The sequence below is a fragment of the Pinus tabuliformis genome, chromosome 3_2 (genome assembly GCF_031772625.1).
Source record: "Pinus tabuliformis cultivar Carrire ecotype Pingquan chromosome 3_2, CPIR1, whole genome shotgun sequence".
NCBI lineage: Eukaryota > Viridiplantae > Streptophyta > Pinopsida > Pinales > Pinaceae > Pinus > Pinus tabuliformis.
Window position 1 is genome coordinate 490994587 of NC_142302.1, and position 23973 is coordinate 491018559.

At 41.0% G+C, this 23973-nt stretch overlaps 1 protein-coding gene across 1 annotated transcript in view; it reads right to left on the reverse strand.

Moving 5' to 3' along the window:
• Nucleotides 1-3694: 3694 nt before the first annotated feature.
• LOC149181432 (uncharacterized) overlaps nucleotides 3695-23973 on the reverse strand; it is a 36798-nt gene continuing 16519 nt past the window's right edge. Inside the window, exon 3 of the mRNA XM_089414215.1 lies at nucleotides 3695-3949. Coding sequence (XP_089270341.1) covers nucleotides 3695-3949 — 255 coding nt within the window. The remainder of the gene's footprint in view (nucleotides 3950-23973) is intronic.

The following is a 23973-nucleotide window of genomic DNA, read 5'->3' on the forward strand; positions in this document are numbered from 1 at the left end:
ACTCTTCGCTCTTAGCTCCTATTGACCCATTACATTCGTTTTCAAAAATTCTATGAACTGCTTTAGACTCTCTAAGACTTTCTTTTTAGGTCTATACAAGCCAACACAACTTACATAAAAGAAGGGTAATGACCCTTTATGACACTTTACATCTACGCGCTCCGCGATCATAACTTGCGGAGACTTTACACTCTACGTTACAGAAACTTGAGTTTTCAGCCCCAAAACTTGACCTTAGAAGACCCTGTCTCAACAGGCCCCCAACACAAATATTGTGACTTGCCCACGAGTCACTCTGCTGGCACGAAGGTCTTACTGCGAAGACCTCTCAGCTCCACTTGCGCCTCTGCAACTTCAGTTGTGCACTGCGTAGCTGTCTACTTGACTTGCTCGGTTGTTGGGCCTGCGCTATCTTCCTGGGTCTTCTGCTGTGATCTCTACAGGTTGGCCAAATTCTCCCCAGTGGTGGCTGAGATCACATAGGCCTCATTCAGCCAAGGCCCCAATCTGGGCTTAAGGACTGCCTCTTTTCGTTGCGCTGCTTTTACATGTTCTTGTAGTTGCTTTGCTTCCTGCAGCTTTGCCAATCTTTGCGTGACAACAATGGTGCGTGTTGTCGCCTTTTCTTCGTCGTACTGTTGCTGCAGTTCCCGGGTCTCTGTGTTCAACCTCTGCAGGTTAGGATCTTCCTGTAGACTTGTGATTAGCTCCATAGACTGCTCGAAGAGCGCAATGCATTCCGCCACCGCGACATCTACTATAGTGACTCCATCCCTCACAGCAGCTTCATGTTGTTCTTTGACTTCTGGTGGAGTTGAAGGCTGTGTCTTCAACTCAAGCTCTGTAATTTTAAGGTTCAGTTCAAACTGAACCTTGGCCATCTCGGTCTTTGCATCACGGACACCTGCAACCAACTTCCGAATCTTGGCTTCCATTGATGCTTCTTCTGGGATATGCAGTTCCGGAACGATTCTGTATGCTTCGGCTACTACCGTGGTAGTGTGCTCATTCTTCCAGCTTCTTCTAGGCTTCTAGCGCGATTGTCGTCTCAACGAATATCTGGTCATATTCCTTACCTTGTTCCCAATGTCATCCAAGTTTCCCTTTGTCAAGGTGATCGCTTCTAGCGACGACTTAGTGGCCTTTGTCTTCTTTCGCGGTCCTTCTTTTTCCTGTTCCCTGTTCCGCTTCACTTGGAAGGGAGTGCTTTCCAGATCTTTGCCGCCCTGTTCTAATTTCTCCTCTTCCTCTATCTGTGGCGAAGGAGATTTTTAACTTATGTCAGAGTCGCGTTCTTTCTCCTGTTCCTTGGCAGCATGCTCCACTTCTGCGCGTGCCTTCACCTCAGTCTCTTTCTTTCGCTTATCAGCCAACTACTGAACTTTCAAGTGGGCCGCTTCTTTTTTCCGCTTTTCCGCGGACTTACTAGTCCTGACGGACAAATCTGATGTTGTGCACCATTTTGCTGGTCAACGAGCGAGAACCGCTGCAATGGCATCTTTCGTCGCGAGGTATGGTAAATCATGCCACTTCTGTTCTAGGTCTTTTCGCGCTCGAATGGAAATTTGGTGGAAGTCCGCTTTGAACTCCGCGGACCCAGATAATTGCTCAAAAACGGTTGGCGACAACCATGGCTTCCGGTTGATGGTCATATTAATGCTCATTTCCATCAATACCCAAAACACCTTTCTCTCCCAGACCCGTTCAACGTCCTTTGTGGCCCATAGCGAAGCAAACTTCGCTGCTTCTAGCAAATCTGGCGTGATCGGAGGAAATTGGCTGTTGTCCGGCAACTGCCATGCGACCAGCGCAATTGAAAGTAAGAGCCATGAGTAGTGAAATGTCTTGCTCTAGTCTTGTGCCTCCTTGCAGTTCGCGAGGAACTCGTTGCACAGGTAACGACCTCAGTTGAATTGTACGCCCTCTGCGCATTGGGTCGCTAGTGAAACAATTGGTGCTGACACCTTGTCTGCGTGACACTTCATCATTATCTTGCCAGCCAAAACCTGGGCGGCCACCTTAACTGCGGGGTCAGTTATGCTGGAAATGGAATACCAGCGCGGCTTCTTGACAAGCTTAAACTTGTCCTTCATTCGCTTGGCGAGGTCGTGCTCGCCTGTCTTGCCGCCAAATGCCTTGTCCGGATTTAGTCCTGAATGTGGTAGTAAGGTGATCCTATGGATCAGCATGTCGGTTATAGGGATTGGCTCCTCCAACCATAGGCACCCGTCGTGCACCAGGCACAACAACTGTTTGATAACAATCAAATTTATGGGAGCGCGGTGGTAATGTGACACCCATAGTAGATTCAACAATCTTGCCTTTTCCACCCCACGAATCCACTTCACTGGCTCCAGCGTGGTGACACCAGAGTCCTTGTAGAATACTCGCTGCATGAAATTATCGGTAGCCAGGTGGGGGAACCGCTCAGTGTCCCCCAAGTCCCAATCTTCAAGCTTCAGATGTGGGACGCGCACCAAGCACAAACCTTCAAACATGATATTCTCTGGCAGTAGGGGTGTATGAAGGAGAAACTTTCCCTCATCTGGGTCCTTTGGGACCTTCACCTTTCCCTGGCGCGGAGGGAGGTATTCTGGCAACTTCAAAATAGGGTCTACCCCCTCAATATCAATGTCCTTTGCGCCCTCGTCGCCCTCTAGGTCGATCACTTTGCACTTTTCCAGAGCGGTTGGCTTTTCTTTCCTCTGATGTTTCCTTGGTGACTCGCGCATTGGTAGTGTCTTTTTCTGTTTATCCTTCTCCGACTTGGGAACCTCTCCTGCTAGCATAGGCTTCGGCCTATGCGACCTTGGCGATTTTGGCACTGTTGTGGGCACCTCCATACTTAGGACCTCAGGGGCAGCTCCCTCAGAGTCAATAGATCCTCCAACAATTGCAGTTTCCATAGGTTTAGACATGAAGCTGTTAATGAGATGCTGGGTTGCCTAAGGTAACCTGGCAAACACAGAACTAGCCACCAAGTCGTCAAAGAACGCACGGTTCATGCACAATAGACAATGCGACACATAAACTCTCAGAATGAAAAGTGTCTCTCGCTGGGCGGCCATCTATAATTTATAGGCAAGTTCGAATTCAAATTCGACCGTCCCCTCCAAAATCCGCTCATAAATTCTAGATTGGCGGCAAATTTTCAAAGATCTCGCTTTTAAATTCAGCCTTAAATGTCGGCCCCTGCTCCTCTTAGCTCTTTTCTCACAGTCAAATCATGAAAAATAATGGTAATGGTCACTTTCTGGCTATGCTGTGTGGTCTCTTGTCTTGTAGCGCAGCTCCCTTCACGCGTCCGATGACTCTGTGACACTCGTTTGTTCCGCGTAGGCTCCTCATTGCGCAGTTCTACAACCCAGGAAGTGTAGTTTATAGTCTCGCGTCTCCTTGCAGCTGCCTGGAGCGCTAAGACTGTGCTATCGCCATATAGTCATCTAGCCGAATCCTCGATATATGGCTTCAATCGTCTGCCATTTACCTTTCCGAGAAATGAATCTCCATTCAATTTCACCTGCTGAACTACTCCACCATCGGTAATCTCCTTGATCGCATATGGCCCCAGCCAATGCATCTGAAATTTTCCTGGAATTTTCTCAAACTTGTCGTCATATAATAAAACTAAATCGTTTACCTTGAAGGTGCGCAGTTTGATGTGCCGATTGTGCCATGACTTTGCGTGCTCCTTCTAAACTTGTTGATGGAATCTAGCCAAGAATCTATCTCCCTCCAGCACTGTCAGCTGTGCGAGCCTCTCTTCTAAGGCTTCGCGATCGGCCATACCTATGAATGCCGCTATCCGTAGACTAGGCACAATGTACTCCATCGTCATCACATCTTCTACGCCATAGATTAGCCGAAAAGGTGTCTGTCCAATCAACTTCTTACAAGTAGTTCTATAAGCCCATAACATCGCTGGTACATGCACGTCCCAATCATTCCTCTGTGCATTGCAAACCTTTGTCAGCGCGTTCTCCAATATCTTATTAAACGCTTCCACCGTCCCATTAACCTGAGGGTGATATGGCGTGCTCTTTTGATGATAAACTTGGAATTCCTCCGTCAGTGCGCTGATCGTTTCATTAAGGAAATGTGTATCGTGATCGCTCATCAAAATCTTTGGGCAACCAAACCTAGTCAGCACATATTCAAATAGGAACTTCACTGTTGTTGCCCCTGTAAAATCCTTTACAGGCTGCGCCTCCACCCATCTGGTCAAATACTCAATCGCAGTGATGATATACCATGCACCCGTCTTCTTTCCTGGAGGCTTAATGGGTTCTACAAAATCAATTGCCCATTTTTCAAATGGCCGCAATGACACTTGCGGATTTAGAAGCAGCTCATCCCTCTGCGATGGTTTGCCCGTCCTCTGACATGCATCACATGCCCTACAATAAGCGTTGGAATCCTTATGCAGCGCTGGCCACCACAACCCAACGCGTAAAATCTTCTGCGCTGTTGCTTTTCCTGCATGATGGCCTTCCGCATCCCTTCCATGAGCTTCGGCTAGGATGATGCTCCATTCAAACTCAGGCACATAACGTCGCAATATCTCATTCACTTCCATATTATACAAGTGACCTGCAATAATAGAAAAGTCTGCTGTGCGCACCACCAATTCCTTCTTTTGTTGGCTGGTGTACCCTTATGGAACTGTTCTTGTAGTCAGAAAGTGTATGATGTCTGCGAAATGATTGTCTGCCATGCACATTGCAAATAGCTATGCTTTCGGCAGTCCTTCCTCCAAATTGGTAGGCCCCTCCCTTGTTTCAATGCGTGAAAAATGATCCGGTCCCGCATTCAATCTCCCTAGCTTCACAATGACTTCAATTTCATATTCCTGAAACAACAACAAACATCTACATATTCCCCCCTCCCCCAACACAGACTTGTTGACCAGGTACTTTAATGGAAAATGGTCTGTATACATCTTAAAGTGTCCGCCTAGCAAGTAGTGTCTAAACTTCTAGAGCGCGTACACCATAGCCAAATCTTCGCGCTCTATCGTTGAATAATTCTTCTCAGCCTTAGATAAATTCCTGCTTGCAAACGCGATAGGGTGATCCAATTCTCCCTCACCGGCCTTTGTCAATACTGCTCCCAGCAATACATGATGCATCCACATGCACATGAAATTCCTTCTCCCAATCTGGAAAGACAAGGATCGACACGGTGACCATCTTTTCCTTTAAAACATCAAGGCTCCGCTGACATTCTTCATTCCAACAGAACATGGCATCCTTCTTCAATAGTTTTTCCATTGGCGCGGTAATCTAGGCATAACTCTTGATGAACTTTCGGTAATAACAAATATGCCCCAGTGTTGCACGCAGCTGTTTGACACTTCTTGGCGCCTCCAAATCGATTATAACTTCGATCTTAACTGGATCCACCATTAATCCTTGTATGCATACTACATGACCTAGCAAGATTCCAAAGGGAACATAAAGCAAACATTTCTTCAAATTTAGCGCGCTCTGATACCTCTGACATGTATCCAGCATCAAGCGTAGATTAGCTACATGGCGTTTCACTAGCCCAAACACCGTCCAATCGTTAAAGTATACCTCTAAAAACTTGTGAATGAAGTCCTTGAACACCGCGATGATTATGCGGGAAAATATTGTCGACGCGTTCTTCAGCCCAAAAGGCATTACAGTACACTGAAAGCATCCCCATTCAGTGGCGAAGGTCGTCTTACTCTTATCTTTCAACACAATCTTGATCTGATGGTACCCCGAGAAACCATCAATGAATGAATATGCCTCTTGTTCTCCTACATTATCCAACACTTCATCGGTGAACAGAGTTGGAAAAGGATCATGCACACAAACATCATTCAACTTCCTGAGATCTACGCATATCCTTATTTCATCCTTCTGCTTCTTTTCCTAAACTACCATCGGACTTACCCAGTCGGACTCTTCCACTGGTTCAATGATTCCTATTGCCAACATTTTATCCAACTCCAAACAGACTCGTTCCTTATATTTAGGATTAAGACGATATGGTCTTTGTTTCACAGGGTTTGCGTCTTGTTTCAACGTTATCTTCATTGTTCCTAAATCACCTATTATCCCTTTCATGTTTGAAAACTTTGTAGGGAACAAATCCTGGTACTCGCGAAGCAATTCAACGACCTTATCCACCGTAGCATCATCCCAGTAGTCCCCTATCTTTGCAAACTTCGGCTCCGCCTCTGTCCCAATGTTCACTTGTCTCGTTTTCAGTGACGCGATGATATCAAGATTCTCTATCTGCGGCCCCTTGACTTCGCGGTGACCTTTTGTCTCTGGGATATTAACGTTCCTTGGATCCTCCTCTTTTTCTTCTTCAGCAGTCACATTGTAGCACTTCAACGCATGGCGCAGCTGGGTGGTCCAATTTGGTTGAATCAAATCCAAGGGATCCTGCGGGACTCTGAAGATTGCTGCTTTGATCTCCTGCAACTCTTCATCAATGCACTCGAATCCATCTTCATAACTGAATGTCATCAAGAACCCCTGTCTCAAAATATCCCATTCGTCCGTGCCATGGCGGAGCTCTATCTCCAAGTACCAATTCATAGGTATTACATCTAATGTGTGACAAAACAGATGCACCAACTCCGGTTGTGGTTTTGCTCCATAAGCATCGGTCCATTTGGCTAAGTGATCGTGCGGATCACTCCTCCCATCATATTTCTATGTCAATCGCTCCTTTGGGCGACCAAACCGCACCCTCATCATTCTTCTATATTCACGCCATCCATCGAAATTGTCTTTATGCGTACCCCACCATCTTGTAGGGGTAGTGCGCAGTGCCAAGTCCAAGGCTTGGAAACGATGATTCTCTGGCACTTCCCTTTCAAATGCATCCAGAAATTTATCAATGTCAGTTAAACAATCATAATAAGACAAACTTCTTACCTTCGACGATACACAATGCAACGATTTGGTCATCATGTTACAACGTAGCATAGACACTTCGTATAATCTATTTTGCGAGTGTTCCAATTCCTCATCTGAATCTGATGTGCAAGAGCTTTCGCGGTCCCATGCAATACGTCCATCAGCTGTCAGATTCACCCAATCTTGATGTCGCGTCGTTATCTTATAAATCTGGTTCAAATCATCGTCACTTTCATAATCGCGGACCGGTTCAGTATAGCGTGGTCCTTTTGCAGGGTCCAACGTTACTACTACGCAGAGCGATTTTCTTTCAACTGACATCGTCTACTTCTTCAAATTGATCACCCCATTCATATCGATAGCTCAGCCGATCCCCAGGAGTGCGGGGTAGGGATTGCTGTCATCGACAATCTCTATTACTTCGAAATCGCTAATTCGCTCACGCCTTCAATATCGACAGTCACTCCTTGTAATCTTCCCATGGGGATAATCTTTTGCTAATTCGCCATCCTCAATTGAATAGGAGATCACTGCAGCGCAGGTTTCCCCATTCTCTCCCATGTCTGTTTCGGCAAAACATTCGCATCTGACCCAAGATCCATAATAACTTGGTCGATTTCATACGCTCCTATTTGTGCGGTGAGCCTCATCCCATGCTCTGTTCTTGCCTTATGCTTAACAATTTTCTTGACCACGCGTGGTCCCTCAGGAGCATTACCAACACATTTATTGATCAACTCCTGTAATCCCTTTACGACCTTGCTATCACATAGAAGCTTCATACAGGGCTCCAAAAAGGTAGTAAGCATGGATGGGTCCATTTCTTCAGACTGCTTATCCCGACTTCTTGAGGTAGAAGCCTCAACAAAGCTTTTCTTTTCTTCCATGAAGGTTTCCTTCGCGCGCTCCAAATCAAAGCCAACCTCATTTTTTGGAGCTTTGTGGACCCATTCACCTTCTTTAGGCCATTTTCCCTTATCTTCGCCAGTTGTCATTCCACTTCGCAGCATAATATTCACATTGGGGTCCTCTTCGCGGGGGTTCAACCCTCATCATATGCAAGTTCTGTGTAGGCTGCGTCCCCTTCTCGTGCATCTTAGCTATTAATACAGGGAAGTCTTCTATCGCGTGGTCAAACTGAGTGCAGTATCGGCACGACAGGCGTGTCGGGTTCGTGCATTCTCGTGCATAGTGTCTTGGACCTCCACAATTGTCGCAAATAACTTGCCCCTAACCTCTTGCATGTCCTCCTCCTCCTCGACCTCGTCCGTGCCCCTGATATATTCTCGCGGCCCCCTAGGGCCTTGATCCGAAGGCCGAGTTTCTATTTGCATCCGATACGCGGGCGTTCTCTCCATCATTAACTCATAACTTCGGCAATTACGCTCATCGTGACCTACTGATTGGCAAAAGTTGTAGAATAGCTGTTGCGGTGTCTGTACAAATTTCTGCAACAAGTGGCAATTATTTGTCGCATGTTTTCTAGCTACCTGACAGATAGCACACCACAGCGCGGGCCATGCACTTGGCCCTGTGTGAGCTTCCGGCCTCATAGGCATTGACCCTCCTCCTGCAACATAATTCGTGAAGACGGGGCAATGATCTTTATCATGCCCTTGACTCTTACATTTCAAACACAAACCTCTTCTTGCACCTCTGGTCGAGCCGCTCTATCCTTCTTTAGACTTTGGAATCCTAGGCAAAGGTTCTACAACTCCGCGTGAATCCGCTAAACTCCCAAAGCAACATCTTGAATTGGTGTCTCGTGCAGTCTCATTGCAATTTCCAGGGCCTCCGCTTGGGTCCCAATCTTTTGCTGTGATAAAGCAACTATCAGATGAGACAAGAGCAAAGGCACAACCATTCGCGGTGCTTCCCATCTGTAAGATTCATGTTAGATTCGCGGATCTTGCACTTCAATCTCTGATCTAGCTCCCAGGGTGTCTCTCCAGGATTCATCATGATCTCCTTGAATCCAACAATTGATTGCGCTTCAGACTTGGGCCTACTAAATTCCTTATTCAATACAGTTTGTATGTTTGCCAACGTAGCCATCGGGTTATCAGTGCAGTACTTAATGTACCATGTTAGCGTGTGTTCCTGTAAAGCAGTAACCAACATTGGTTTCTTCATTTGATCATCTGTAATGCCTCAAGCTTCCCACACAGCCTTCGCGACGAACCAAAACTAGTCCAGGTCCTCATTTCCCTAGCCCTTGAACACGGGCAATTTTACTAAATTTGCCATAGCGAATAGTGGTGGAGGTGGAGGCGGTGTGGGTGAAGGTATATGCGGTGGAGGTGAAGATGGAGGTGGTGTGGGTGGATGGGGTATTTGCGGGAACCTTAGCCTTATTAACTGGACAACGCTATGCAGAGAAGCCTGTGCTTCTTCTTCGTCGTCACTCAGAGGAGGCTCAATCAGTGGGCTATATTTAGGTCCTGTTCCCTTTCTATCCCTGAATAATTTTCTACTTCGCATAGCTCCAAACATCAAGGTAATTGCATAACACGCTTTTCACACAAGAGCATTTTAATCCAAGTATTCAAAGACCTAAAATACTTACCTCACGATCCTTTGAAGAAGCGTCACTTTGCTGCGCTGTAGCTAATCGAGGTATCGACCGCGACCTCTGTCACAAATCCTCCTATGATACGATCAAGCCAGTGATCGATAGCACATGTGAACTTATCTTCATAGGCTTCCAATCTCCGCACTAACTCTGGGGTCCACATTATCGAACCGTTAAACCTCCACCTTCCTTGGTTTTTTGCCAATTTAGCGATCCACTCGTATAATTCGACCGTGAAGGAACATAATAAAATTTCATGTATCTCTGTGTACAAATACCTGTACAACCACTGTTATTTTGTCAATCGTTGGTTCCTGTTTTCTTGCGCTGTGAATTTGTGAATCTTTCTATCCAACCAATCTTCAATTTCCTTCTTAGTTGGATACCAGTGACGCGACATCACACATCTCTTTATGCAGATCCCTGTCCTGGCGACGAAACCATTTGTTGGCTTAGGGGGTCCTGACCCAGATTCAACGTTAAGTTAGCCAAGAAAATCCCTACACCACTGGCCCTTTCGGCATCAATCCACAGAGCATAGACTGAAATCTCACCCGAAGCAGTATGGGGGGATGCTGGAACCAAGTTTCCACACCCAGAGATGGTTATGATGTCCTTTTGTACCTTTTATCTGCCTTCGCGCAGATCGATAAGCCCTTGATGCTTATCGATATAACTTCCTCTTACCAACCTCTAGACCTTCGCGAAGGTCTATGACTGTCTTTTGCGGACCCTAAACAGGCGAACCAACCACTCACGCGCCTTTGTAATCTCTCCTAAGTCTGTTATTGCCCAGATCAGCTTAAGTGTCTGATATCTTTAGCATGCATTAAGATATTCTTCGCATAAACATATATTATTACTTGCGTTCATATAACCATGTAAACCATGAAGAATCACGCATCAATACATCATGAAATTATAAGTCCAATATTCATCATAACATAAACGTATTCATTCATAACATAAGTAAATGGATAAAACACAGATATTTCTAGAATAGTCTCTTTATTGATATTTCAAATTTGCTTACAGACTCAAAATTACCCTGCGCACTCAGCTGCAGGGATCCGCGCATTCAGCGGCGGACTCTACTCTAGGCCTCTGTGCACTCAGCGGCAGAGCCTCTCTTCTACTCTAAGACTCTTTGCTCTTAGCTCCTATTGATCCATTACATTCGTATTCAAAACTTCTATGAACTGCCTTAGACTCTCTAAGACTCTTCTTTTTATACAATCCCATGGTCTGCGGACCATGGGTAGGTCTATACAAGCCGACACAACGTACATAAAAGAAGGGTAAAGACCCTTTATGACGCTTTGCATCTACGCGCTCTGCGATCATAACTTGCAGAGACTTTACACTTTACATCACAAAAACTTGGGCTTTCAGCCCCAAAACCTAACCTTAGGGGACCTTGTCCCAACACTAGCCTTATGGTGTCACCCTTAAGTGGCTTGGCATGATGACATGGGCTTGATTGATGATGGCATGTTTGATGAGGAGGGTTTTGCTTGATGATTGCACACTTGTTGATGAGGAGATGGCCTTCGAGTGAGGGGCACTCTTGACCCATCCATGACACATTTTGATGGAGATATTCACCTTTGGAAGATGATGTCATCTTTGGAGGACCTTTTTCTCACACGCGTGGTCTAAAAAGGAAGCTTTTTATTATGTTTTATCATTGATATAACTTTTTTTTAGGTCGGCTTATGATTTACTTACCTTGTAATCACTTAAAAATATTAATTTTAGGGTTTTTTTAGTCAATTATTGATGTAAATCGAGTTGGTTGCTCTTCTAGAAATAGAGGGAAGTCAATTTAGGAGATTCATGGTTACACACATCCATTTATATATCTAGAGAGAGTGTGCACTAATCTTCTTTTTCTCTTAGACATACTGAAGCAATAAGGTAGCGAATTGTATTGGGGAGGATATTGTTGCTTGGAGCTATTTTCTCTTTGATTGATGAAGTAATTCAATGATGAATTGTGCTATGTTATTGTGAGTATTTTATTCCATTTTACGAATGGTGTAGAATTAGGGTTCTTGTGAATTTTTCATCTTGATATATTGAAATTTTATGGATCTAACGTATCCTTTGCAAAATTTGTCACCAAGTATCCATCAAAGAAACTTAGTATAACATTCCTTGACCTTAAATCTCCAATTGATTGAAAGCCACCAGGGTTTAGATTGAGATGTTTTCTCTCTCTTAACTCTCTCCAATCAAGATCTTCTACCATTGATGTCGCCCTTTTTGACTCCATACCCAAGATTGATAAAAACAATAGTCTTTTGTGTGTCATTCTTTAGAAAAAAACCATTTTCCTTTTTATGTTTTATAGGGTAAATTAGGGTTAGGTTCCACCAAAACCCACATTAAATAGCATAAAATATCTTGGATTTCATATCCTAGGATTAACTTTTGCATTTATTATATTAAAAAAACAACAATCATTAAACAAGGCCGCATAGCTAGCGTTCCCTGCCGCTTAGTTTAAATTTTGAACTTTGAAAGGTATAAGCTAGTTTTTACATTTGAAAAAAGGCTACATAGTACTACTTTTGCTTAGTTTAAATATAGCTAAATTAGAGTGGAAAATAATAAAGACATAGTTTTGTGGCTTAGTTTATATATATAAATTGGTTTATAATGTTAACCTTGTAAACTGTTGTTTAATTTTTTGTCAAAACAAGATTAATTCCCTGTGGCTAAATAAGATGGAAAGAGTTGCACATATTAATAATAAACACTTATATGTTCAAACGACAAGAAAAATAAGCACGTTGTGAAGGCATGAGGCCAAAGATAATTAAATCTTGGTTGAAATTTGTCGACAACAAGAATATGCAAGTCAATATGTCTCGGGGAATATACTACTAATAAAAAATATGCAAGTTGTTTATGCTATGGTTTCTTTACAAAGTAATAACTAGGCTATCAATTATTTAACATTTTCATATTATATGTGGCATAGAATAATTGACTAATAATTTTTTGTTTTATATCGGGTCACTTACAAATATATATAATCAGGGGGATGTGTTGTAAAAGTTCATAAAGGGTTGTAAAACTTGTCTTAACGGTTGATTGTGGTGGTGTAGGTTTGACTTTGAACTTATTGTACGATGGACTTGAATTTGTGTTCAAGTATTAAATTATTTTTGTTTGATTTTTGAGGCAATTGGTGGTAATGGTCAAAGACCGTCTTTACTGAGAATATATATATATATATATATATATTTGTTGCCTTTAGACAAAAGTGGAAAATGATTGTTATGAGCCCTAACCAGTTTGGTGGTAAACAATAATGAATAATAAATATAAGAATGATTTAAAAAGATTATAGTATCCTAGGATAATTTATTTTAGAAGATAATATTGTTGATTAGAATAATTTTTGTTTTTATTTTCTTGATTTAAGATATAATATTATATTATTATATAAAACATAAATTGACACAAATCCTATTTTTCATAACTTAATCTTCTCTTATTAATATAAAACATAAATTAACATAAATTTATAACTCAAAATATTATTCCTTACAAATTTCATAATAATCTTAATTGATTATTTCAATTGGATTCAATCTGAAAGTGAACTGGACATTCCATGTGAACTTATAACCATTTTTATTATATTGATCTTCATTAGATATTTATGAGAGATTTTATTTTCAACATAAAATATTAACCACTCATTAGATGCTTCTCCCACCAAAATAAATTGCAAAAAGATAAGAATTACTAAGCAAATGATAATTATGCCACGTGGATATCTCTGTGATTAGTGTTGTTATTAATTTTTAATAATATATATTATAATTGCTTGTAACTCTTTTATCAATTTATTAACAAACTAACCAATCTAATGCAAACATGGTAGCAACTTCTGAAACTTCTATAATTTGACAGAGATAGTGTACATATTTGAGATCCTTTAACTAATAAAAGATGGTGATCATCAGCTTTGTGATTTAGTACACATTTTCTTTAATATATGACGACTAACCGCACTTACAGTCACAGTTTAGATCGTTCGGAGAACGGAGTTCAATATATAATTTTATTTGTCGGCTCTTCACGTAAGTCAAAAAAATATATAGATGACACTGCACGCCTTGCTTAGTTTCAATTTGACTGCACTTGGCAAGGAGAAATTGATGGTAAATCCCAAGGCAAAAGTTCCGGTTATGGGATATCAAGTGTTATGCAAATTGGGGGAAGAGCATCTCTGCTGAAGAAGCAACATTTACACATATTCTCATCCCCGTTGAAGAAGCAACATTTACACATATTCGCTGAAGCGAGCAGATACAACAGCCGAAACTGCGAGGCAACATTTAACATATTCGGTGAAACAAGCAAATACAATAAAAATTGCGTCATGCTGACCGTAACCCACAATAATACCGATAAGACATATCCAAACTTTGGCCTTGTTAAATAAATAGAAAAAAATAACAAAATATGTAAAGAAATCGAAAAGAAAAAGTGGCGTGAATGACCTTTATTTATTTAATTTGTGTTTGAGCATTTGGGTTTCCTTGGCGGAAGAGCAATGTGCGTTACTACTGTTCTGAGTTATCGATCTGAGTTTTGGGCAACAACCATTCTGGATACAGTTGTTTGAGCTCTCTTAATAGAGTTGTAAATTTGTAAAGGCTCTGAAAAATCACGTCGGTCGTCCCCAAACAGGCAGAGATTGCGCATTCGGCTCTCCTATCTCTCATACCCAGTAAGTCTCCATACACATCCTAATGCTCTTCCTGCCCATCTTTATGACATTAACTGAAGTAAACCTCAACATGATAACGTCTGAAAATTTCCTTGCCTGTATTATACCCTAAGATTTTCAGGACGCGGGCAGTTCAGGGCTCTTTTTTGTTTTGATGGGTGTGTTTGTGAATTATATAGATTCCATTTTCCCCTCTAATTCTGTATAAGAATAACTTTATTTGCCTGAAGCCTCTGTTGCAAAGTGATACATACAATTTTGCATAGATTCATGGAAGTTTCTCATAGTTTGTAGATGCCCTCGTGACAGAGCCCTGTACCATCGACAGTCGTGAAATCAGAATCCTATTTGTACAAGTTGGCTCTACTGCTCTTTATTACAAAATAAAAAAATTCCAAAATATCCACAAACCTGGTTTAAATTAAGATTTAAATATTTTGTAACCCCCTTAGTCTCATCACTGATGTCAGTGTCAGTATTGTATCAAAGTAAAATCATGCGAAATAAGAGCATAACCAATAACCAATAGAATGTAGGAAAAATGGAAATAAAATATTTTAAAAAATAAATATTTTCGTTTTTATAATGTTAACTTTAGACAAGAATTTTATTTTTTATTTCAGGAGTTATTAATTGGATAGTCAATGAATTTGCTAATGCCTTATACACCTGCCATGCGGCAAGGATAATAAGAGGTAGCATGTGTTTAGCATCTATTTGAGTATCTTTAGGAGAGTTATTAATTGGATAGTCAATGAATTTGCCAATGCCTTATACACCTGCCATGCGGCAAGGATAATAAGAGGTAGCATGTGTTTAGGATCTATTTGAGTATCTTTAGGACTATCTTAGCCCTGTAGACTTAGCCATGTCTTTTGAACTCGTTACCTCATCTCACCTAAAACCCTATCTTATTGAATATTATCGTTGGATGCTTATTTAGTAGAATCCTTGGAGGGTATTTAGCCTGAGAATTCATGGGTTATTTAATCTTCGAGATCCACTGGGGAAGCCTCCCTTGTGGGCATAACATCCATCCATAGAACAAGGGAACAATTACTGAGGTGAAAATGGTGGTTGATCTCATTGTTGCCCTTGCTTAGAGTACGTAGTGAGGCTTTGCACTAAGGTGTTAGATTTTGCAGTGATAGGGATTTTACATTATGTGGGGGTGCTAGAATCTATTGTAACATTGGGAATAATAGCAACACCCCCTTTACTAACTAACCAATGCTCTTTAATGCTTTTTTTTTCATTTTGTTCAAAATTAAAAAAGTAACAATTTTCAATTATTTCATTGGTGTGGCTAATTTTAAAAAAAAAGAAATATGCTCCTAGGAATAGCTAGACTCACATGTTGTAGACATACTCGTGCTAGAAATAACTAAAAATGTTGTCAATGCTAAAATAAAGCAGAGAAATGATAGTAGGCAAAAGTGGATATATTTTTATTATAATAATACGAGCACATGTTCAATGTCTAATTAGAATGTTATAAAGCTTGCCCTTTTGATATGATCATAAATAACTAAGTGGAAATAAGCTCAAGAGATTCTCCCAAGTGCATAATATGAAATATACACTTAAAAACAACTTTTCCCTTAGGATATGATAAATGTGAGAAATACCAATTCAGGCCAAACAAAATAAAGAAGCATAATGTATTTAACAATAAAACATATTGCCCCATCGTAAGAGACAAATCTAAATCCAAAACAAGTAATTATTCCATTATAAGATATAACTTAGCTAAGATGATGAAGATATTGAAAGATATAAATAGGGTGTAGATTACCTCATGTAGATGTCTTCAAACAAGATTCATTAGCCTTGTTACAATTGTAGCAACCTAGAGGCCAAGCTAAAGATAACTAGAGATGGTCGGCATGGGGGTAGTTACATGCCTTGGTAAGCTGGGATGGATGACAAGTACAATGATGCAATAATGCTAACTATACTCGAGCTCTTATTGTTTAGTTATATCACTTGTATTGTTATTTAATCATGTTAAATGATTTACATTAATTGATGGTTGATTGTTGTGCAAGACACACACATAATTTGCTCAAATGCTAGGAGAACCTAAAACATAACGTGTGTCTTACTGGGAAGCCAAGTAATGAAACTCCTAGGGTCCCCAAGCTAGCCTTAGGGAGAGTTGAGGGGAGTGGAGATGCTTTTAAAATTAATCATCATTTCCTTTTTCTAAGTCAGTCTAAGGTTTGCTATCTCCTTGAAGTTGTGTTGTCCCTATTAATTTGGGGTAGCATAGGATGTGCTCTAAACCTCAAATTTTGCAGGGAGGCTTGGGAACAAGTATTCTAAAGAACCCAGAAAGTGTTTTGGGAAATTCCACCCAGAAGTGATTTTATTAAAATAATTAATATTTTTTATGAGGTTCCTAAGTCTAAACTTAGGAAAATTAAAATATTAATGGGTATTAACCTAATTAGGGGTGAAACTTCTAGAAAAAGCCACAGATCAAGGCAAAAAAATTTGAGTCTTTAATTATGTTTTAATCTAGGCCGTTGCTTGTCCAATAAGAAGATATAAGAAGGGGCTTGAGGGTCATTTGGAAAATACACAAAGAGATTGAGAAAATCGATTTTTTGAAGTGAGAAGTTCTCAAGAGGAAAATCAATTGAGGAGATCTTGCAAGAGAGGGGCAGTGAGAATTCGGGAGAAGGAATTTCCAGAGAGTGAGAGGCAAAGGGAGAATAAAAGGACGTCCAGAGGAAGGTTGATGCGGGCCCACGCAGTGCTGACGCAGAGGCAGTGCAGTCCTTGAGGGGAAGTTGAGTCCCTGCTGAGGGAAGTCGAAATTTAGTTGCCGAAAGCTGGGATGTGAGTCTAGGAGGAAAAAAGTCGATTTCTCAGCCAATAGAGGATCCAGAGGAGAGGCAGCGTAATACCCAGGAGGGGTGATGTAGAAACTGCCCAGGGTGACACAATTTTGCGCAGAGGCCACGCAGAGGGCGATGCAGAGCCTCCAGAGCAGCAGGATCAGTCACTGATTCTCTAGTGACAGAGTGAGATGATTTCACCAATATTTTGTTCAATATTCTCTTTGTATCAGATTGTTAGTTAAGCATCCTAGGATTGTACTTAGAATTTTCTCCCGCATAATAATAAACAATCAGAGCTGCTGCACTGGTTTTCCCAAATTTGATTTTTCCGGGGACTATTTGTCCAAAAATAACTGTGTCTTATGTGTTTTATTTTTCTTTCTTGCTTAGTATTTTGTTTCCGCATATATGTTAATTATGTGAAGGCTAAAAATGTATTTGCTTCGATATTTACCGTAGAACACAGTAAATAACTTGCTTTATTTAAACAAGTAGGAGAAGTAACATCAATTTGCTATAGTAGGGATTCCGGCTTACGAATTTTCACATGGTATCAGAACTAGTGCAGGTGAGACAAGAAGATGAGAACCAGAAAACCCAGCGTTGAGCAAAAGGGGAAATCGAAAAGCTGCAAGAGGCAGCAAGTTGAAAGCCCATAAGGTTTGCACAGTTCTTGCCAGAGGGCCAAAAATTCGAGGTAGTCTCTCTTCGACTGAGTTGACGGAGATAAAGAGCTTCCAGTTCGAATTTTTCCATGGCAGAGGGAGTAGCGCTTAGCCTTGGCGTGAGGAGCAGTTGGTGGACGTAGATTTTTCAGTGGGCAATTTTGCTGGGCTGAAAGACATCAGAAGAAAGAAGAAAAGCATAAAGAGGGAATACTTCCTCAAGGATTTCTTGCCGAGGAAATCAACATTTCTCAATTGCTGAGCAACAAAGGAGAAAAAACTTACCGGCTCCATCAGGGAGTGCATAAGTCAGCCTAGGAGCTACGTAGTAGGGAGAAAGAGGGAGATGTTTGACATTTTTTGGAGGAGATGGAAACTAGTGGCTTGAGGCATCAGGATAGGTTGGATGTGGCTTCCAACTATGCCATCTGAAAGGCTAGAATGACCTTCCTTCTAGACGAGCATGCCCTCAAGACTTATGTTGATAATGTGGTAGTTGTCCCAGCGAATGCAGATCTGCTGAAGAAGTACAAAGCTGAGATGGCTAAGGCGAAGAGGATGATCTTGGATGGAGTCAAGGATCACGTGGTGTTCTACGTTGCAAGCAAAGGGACTGCTAAGGAGATGTGGGATGCCTTGGCCACATTATATTAGGGATCTTCCGAGTAGAGGAAGATGTACTTAGAGCAGAAGTTGAGATTTGCTCAGATGCAGAAGGGAGAACGTGTGGATCCGTTCCTCACAAAATTGAAAGAGACCCGTGATGAGCTCTTAGCTGCGGGACATACACCTCAAGATTTAGGGTTAGTGAGACTGGCTCTAAATTCTGTTTCGGATGATTGGCAAATCTTTGTCCCGAATATCCTAGGCAAAGCAACATTGCCAAATTGGGACGAGATGTGGGCAACTCTGAAACAAGAAGAGTTGAGGAGAGACCTGCTCAAGGTAAAACTTGACGGGAGTAGCAACAACAGTGGGTTGAAGCCCAAATTATAGGAGGATAACATAACCTTTGCATCGAAGGGACACCAGGGGCAATAGAGACGAAAGAAGGACGTCTCCAAGGTGAAGTGCTTCAGATGTGGCGAGATCCCAGTGTCCTTTGAAGAAAAATGACAAGGATGAGAAGCATGATCCCAAGGTTGCAACTGCAAAGATCGAATAGGAGGAGGAGTTCACCATGAAAACCAAGACACCTCTATGAGGGAGGTGGGATGATATAGAACTGTAGTTTGACAAAGCTACAGATGGGCAGGATCCTTGAGGATCCCACCTCTTGGATCATCACCTTGGTACTGGAGTCCATGATCAGTAGTATCGGGATGATGGAATTTCAGTTGGTGCCATGGAGTGTTGATTCGACAGATGTAGTGGCTAGGAGAGCCAAAGATTGAGCAACACAAAGCAGAGAGGCAACAGTTTGAGAAGGCATAGTGCAGAGCTTCAGCAGCGCAATGGCTTCCGAGGTAGCATGAGATGAGAATCAGTCAGGATTTCAACACCGAGGTGTATCCACCAGATACTTGTCCAGTTTTTGGGTGTTTTTAGTTGCTTCTCTCAGCAACTGAGTTGCAATACAGATGCAGTGTTAACAGTGACAATGCTAACAACATAGCATATGAAACATTTGATAGGGAGTTGTAGTACATATGTAGCATTCGTAGTGGCAGTGTCAAAGGCAGTAGTATAGTAGCAGCAACAACGCAGTGGTTGGTGGATAGTTAGTTAGACATCAACAACGCAAAGACGATGCTTCAAAGTCAGAGAAGTATGAAAATAGGAAGTGTATTGCTAGAGCACATTCCTCTCTAATAGGGAGTGTTGATTTGGGGTAGAATCGGATGTTATCTAAGCCTCAAATTTTCAGGAAGTTTTGGGCATAGGTATTCCAAAGAACCTAGAAAGTGTTTTGGGAAATTCCACCCAGAAGTGATTTTATTAAAATAATTAATATTTTTAATGAGGTTCCTAAGTCTAAACTTGGAAAATTAAAATATTAATGGGTATTAATCTAATAAGGGGTGAAACTTCTAGAAAAAGCCACTGATCAAGCCAAAATGATTTGAGCCTTTGATTATGTTTTAATCTAGGTCGTTGGTTGTCCAATAGGAAGATATAAGAAGGGGCTTGAGGGTTATTTTGAAAATACACAGAGAGATTGAGAAAATCAATTTTCTGAAGTGAGAAGTTCTCAGGAGGAAAAACGATTGAGGAGATCTTGCAACAGAGGGGCAGTGAGAATCCGGGAGAAGGAATTTCTGGAGAGTACAAGGTAGAGGGAGAAAAGAAAGACGTCTAGAGGAACGCTGATGTAGACCCACACAGTGCTGATGTAGAGGCAACACAGTCCTTGAGGGGAAGTTGAGTTCCTAGTGACGGAAGTCAGAATTCAGTTGCCGAAAGCTAGGATGTGAGCCCAGGAGGCAGAAAGTTGATTTCTCAGCCAACAGAGGATCTAGAGGAGAGGCAGCATAATACCCACGAGGGTTGACATAGAAAATTCCCAGGATGACACAGTTCTGTGTAGAGGCCACACAAAGGGTGATGTAGAGCCTCCAGAGCAACAAGATCAGTCACTAATTCTCTAGTGACAGGGTGAGATCATTTCACCAGTATTTTGTTCAATATTCTCTCTGTATCAGATTGCTAGCTGAGCATCCTATAATTGTACGTATAATTTTCTCCTGCATAATAATAAACCCTCAGAGCTGCTGCACCGGTTTTCCCAAGTTGGGTTTTGCTTGGGTCTTTGTCCAAAAATAACCGTGTCCTATGTGTTGTATTTTTATTTCTTGCTCAGTATTTTGTTTCCACATATATGTTAATTAAGTGAAGGCTGCAGATGTATTTTCTTCGACATTGACTGTAGAATACAGTGAATAACTTGCATGATTTAAACATGTAGGAGAAGTAACATTAGTTTGTTGCAATAGGGATTCCACCTTAGGAATTTTCACAATCCCCTTAGACATATTATTTTGTAAATTAGACTATAAAACTTATATTATGGGAAAATATTTAAATTCTATTATTGAATAGGCCCTATAAGAGCTTGGCCATATAACCTTAGGGTAGTGCTATTGGGCCCTAACTTCTACAACAACCTAGGTGACCTATTCTATAATCTTTATGTTTCTTGTATTATGGGAATATTTATATTCTATTATTGGATAGGCTCTAGGAGCTTTGCCATACGATCTTGGGTTGGTTTTATTGGGCCTTAACTTCCACAACTACCTAGGTGACCTATTGAAGGAAAGATATTTGAGCACATAAGGGGGAGTAGTCCTATAGATCACTTGACTCTCTGTATTTTATGGCCATCATGTCATCATCAATGGAGTTGATGGAAAAACTTGCTTTTATTTAGTGTCAAAGTGTACAAGTGGGGAGCACTTTTATCTTAAAGGAGGTGTTGATTCTTGACTCTTGTTAGCCATGGACAATAGGGGTACACTTGATCTCAAGAGAGGTGTTGATCCATGATTCCTAATAGTTTCGCCATTTTGGTCAAATGGATACTAGATACCCACTTGAGGTGTTAGCCATTAGGATTGGCATTGGGTTTAAGTTTTGTACTAGTTTCTAGTGTGTTCTAAACCTTGCATGTGGGATATCTCATGGATCTTGAACGTTACATTTGGATTGGAGTGATTGTGTTCTAATTTGGCATGCCAACCATTCACCGCTTAGCCATGAGTACAAGCCAGATAACTACTCTCACGTTTTCAATAGGAAATATGAGAGTTAAAGATTTAATTTGTGAATGAAATGAGGAATCTTTTGGTAACACTCCCTTTTTCATTCTCCCATTGCAGGATGGGGCTGATACATATGGTATCAATAGTGTTTTACAAAATGGTCAAATTTAATTTGAACTTGGTTGAGTTGACTAAATTGATCCAAAACTCTACCAACTTGGAAATCTAATTGGTTTGGGGACCAATTCAGTACTTAATTAGTCAAGTCAATATACAATTCAACATGTTTGGTGCCAAATTGATCCAACTTGGTTGAGTTTGTAGCTACTTGATTGAGTTGGCCTGTTTCCTCACAGAGATGCATATTTTGAAGAAAAGATCTTTTCTTCCATAAATTTTAAATTTTATCACCCTAAACCCTAATAGAGATCCCCCCTGTTTTCCTTACACCTCTCTCATTGAGCATTTGTGAGAATTTGGAGTTTTTGGTGTAGCATTGAAGAGTTGTGATTTAGAGTGAGCTTGAAGCTTTTTTGGCAATGCTCATGAGTTGTTTGCAGTGGACTTGCCATCTAGGTTGGGAGGTTACAACCCATATTCAAGCTTGGAGAAGTAGTTGACTCGATTCTTGTGCCCATTAATCTCATTCCAAGGTATGTTAACTCCACCCCTATTTTTTTCCTCTCATAAAATTACAGATTTGAACTCTTATGTCTTTTTTTGCTTTTACTAGTTTGCATATTTGAATTTGTAGATTTGTTCGCATCGAAATTTTACCATGGTCCCAGGACTAAAAGACCCTGCATAGATCCATGTTGATGTTGTTGATGAGATGTATTGCAAATATTGGAAGAAACACATAAAAGGGGGGGGCAATCACAGGTTGAAACAATAGATAGTTCTTATAAGAGGCCAAGTTGCCCTGTGCAAGGCACCATTAGAGGAGAATGGACATATTAGATTGGAATTGCAAAATTATTTTGAGAAATTGGAAGAAGACGAGGAAAATTAGGAGATAAATGATAAAATAGAGGGGAAGAGACAACTTTCCATGGTGAGGGGATTTTGAATCGCTAGCAAATCCTAGTGTTGATTTTATAGGATCTTCTTCTTTCCCTTATACCAATATTAGGGATCCATTCATTATGTTCCTCCCCCTCATGAAATCCAACCTAAAAATAAGAACATTTAAGTTATTTTACACTGTCACCCACCTCTGGCAATGCCAATGCCTCTCAACTAAGCTAGACTTCCCACCTTAGATAACCATTGGAAGAAGGAATACAAAGAAGCTTCTTTTGATTACATAGCTTGATGGTCGTATGAGGTTAGATATCCCCTTCAATGTTGTTCTCTCACCTTATTACCAACCTATGTGGGGTTCCATTATTGTTTCCCGAAAGGGATTCAAAGGCCCTAATACGCATGAATTGAGGGGATCTCTTTTGTGAATAGGGGTTTTGTCCATCAATGAATACTTGAAGGGTCTTAAAGAGTCATGGTAAAAACAGGATGTACCATGTGTTGAAAATGTAGAGAAGGAAGGTCTTATGGCTTGTTCCTTACCCAATAAAGACCCTAACTTGTCTTTCTCTCGCATGAATGCGAATTCATGAGATAGACTTTAGTGTGATGAGTAGATTGCATATGTAGTTTTGGAGCTTCAGTTCGTTTGAGTCTTCTTGAGTTAGAATACAAGATGAGGTGGTAGAGACAAGTCTAGTTAGGACGAGTTAAGACTACAGACACAAGTTCAAGTTAGGATGTGTTAAGACTTCAGAGACACGTGAAGGGAGGATAAGTTAAGTCCTTAGTTAATTCGGTTCACAACCAGAGGAAATCAAGGAACAACTCGAGCTAGTTAACTGATATCTAGTCCAGTGTAACTGAGACTTGCTCCAGTTAACTAGCAAAAGGAACTCATTACACTTGTGTGAACAACCATTCGGAATTGGCCTCCTTGCATGGATTAAAGTATTGTTGAAATATGTAACTAGGTTCGGTCTTCATAAGTATATTTGAGTCACAATGAAATTTATTTATAAAAAGAATGAAGAAAGTATTATTATTATTATTATTATGACTTATTAAAGCATGGGTTTCATGCTTGGGTCATTATGTTTTAGGTTAAAGTCTCCATTGAGGACTTCTAGGATTTATTCTGAGTCATTAGAGTCATTGTCCATTAAAAGAGACCCTTCTTGGGCTTTTGAATCATGTAAAAAGGATTAATATTGAGTCAATTATGCTAATTTCCCCCTCCACACCAAGCCGACCTCAAAGAGATCGAGTCGGCTTCAAGAAGGACAATTCGACCTCATTGTAATGCTATATATACAAGGTAGTTCAAATTCATTTGAAGCATTCACTCTCTCTCTCTATCATAAGTTCGATATCTAGAAGCAAGAAGTTGGGAAGTGCAGAGTTGGAAAAGAGCTAGAAAATAGTGCGAAGTTTGGAGGGAAGAAAGAATACGTCAAGATCGAAATTTTGGGCCATCTATCTCTCACTTTAGAGGAGCATCTAGGGAGATCAAATTT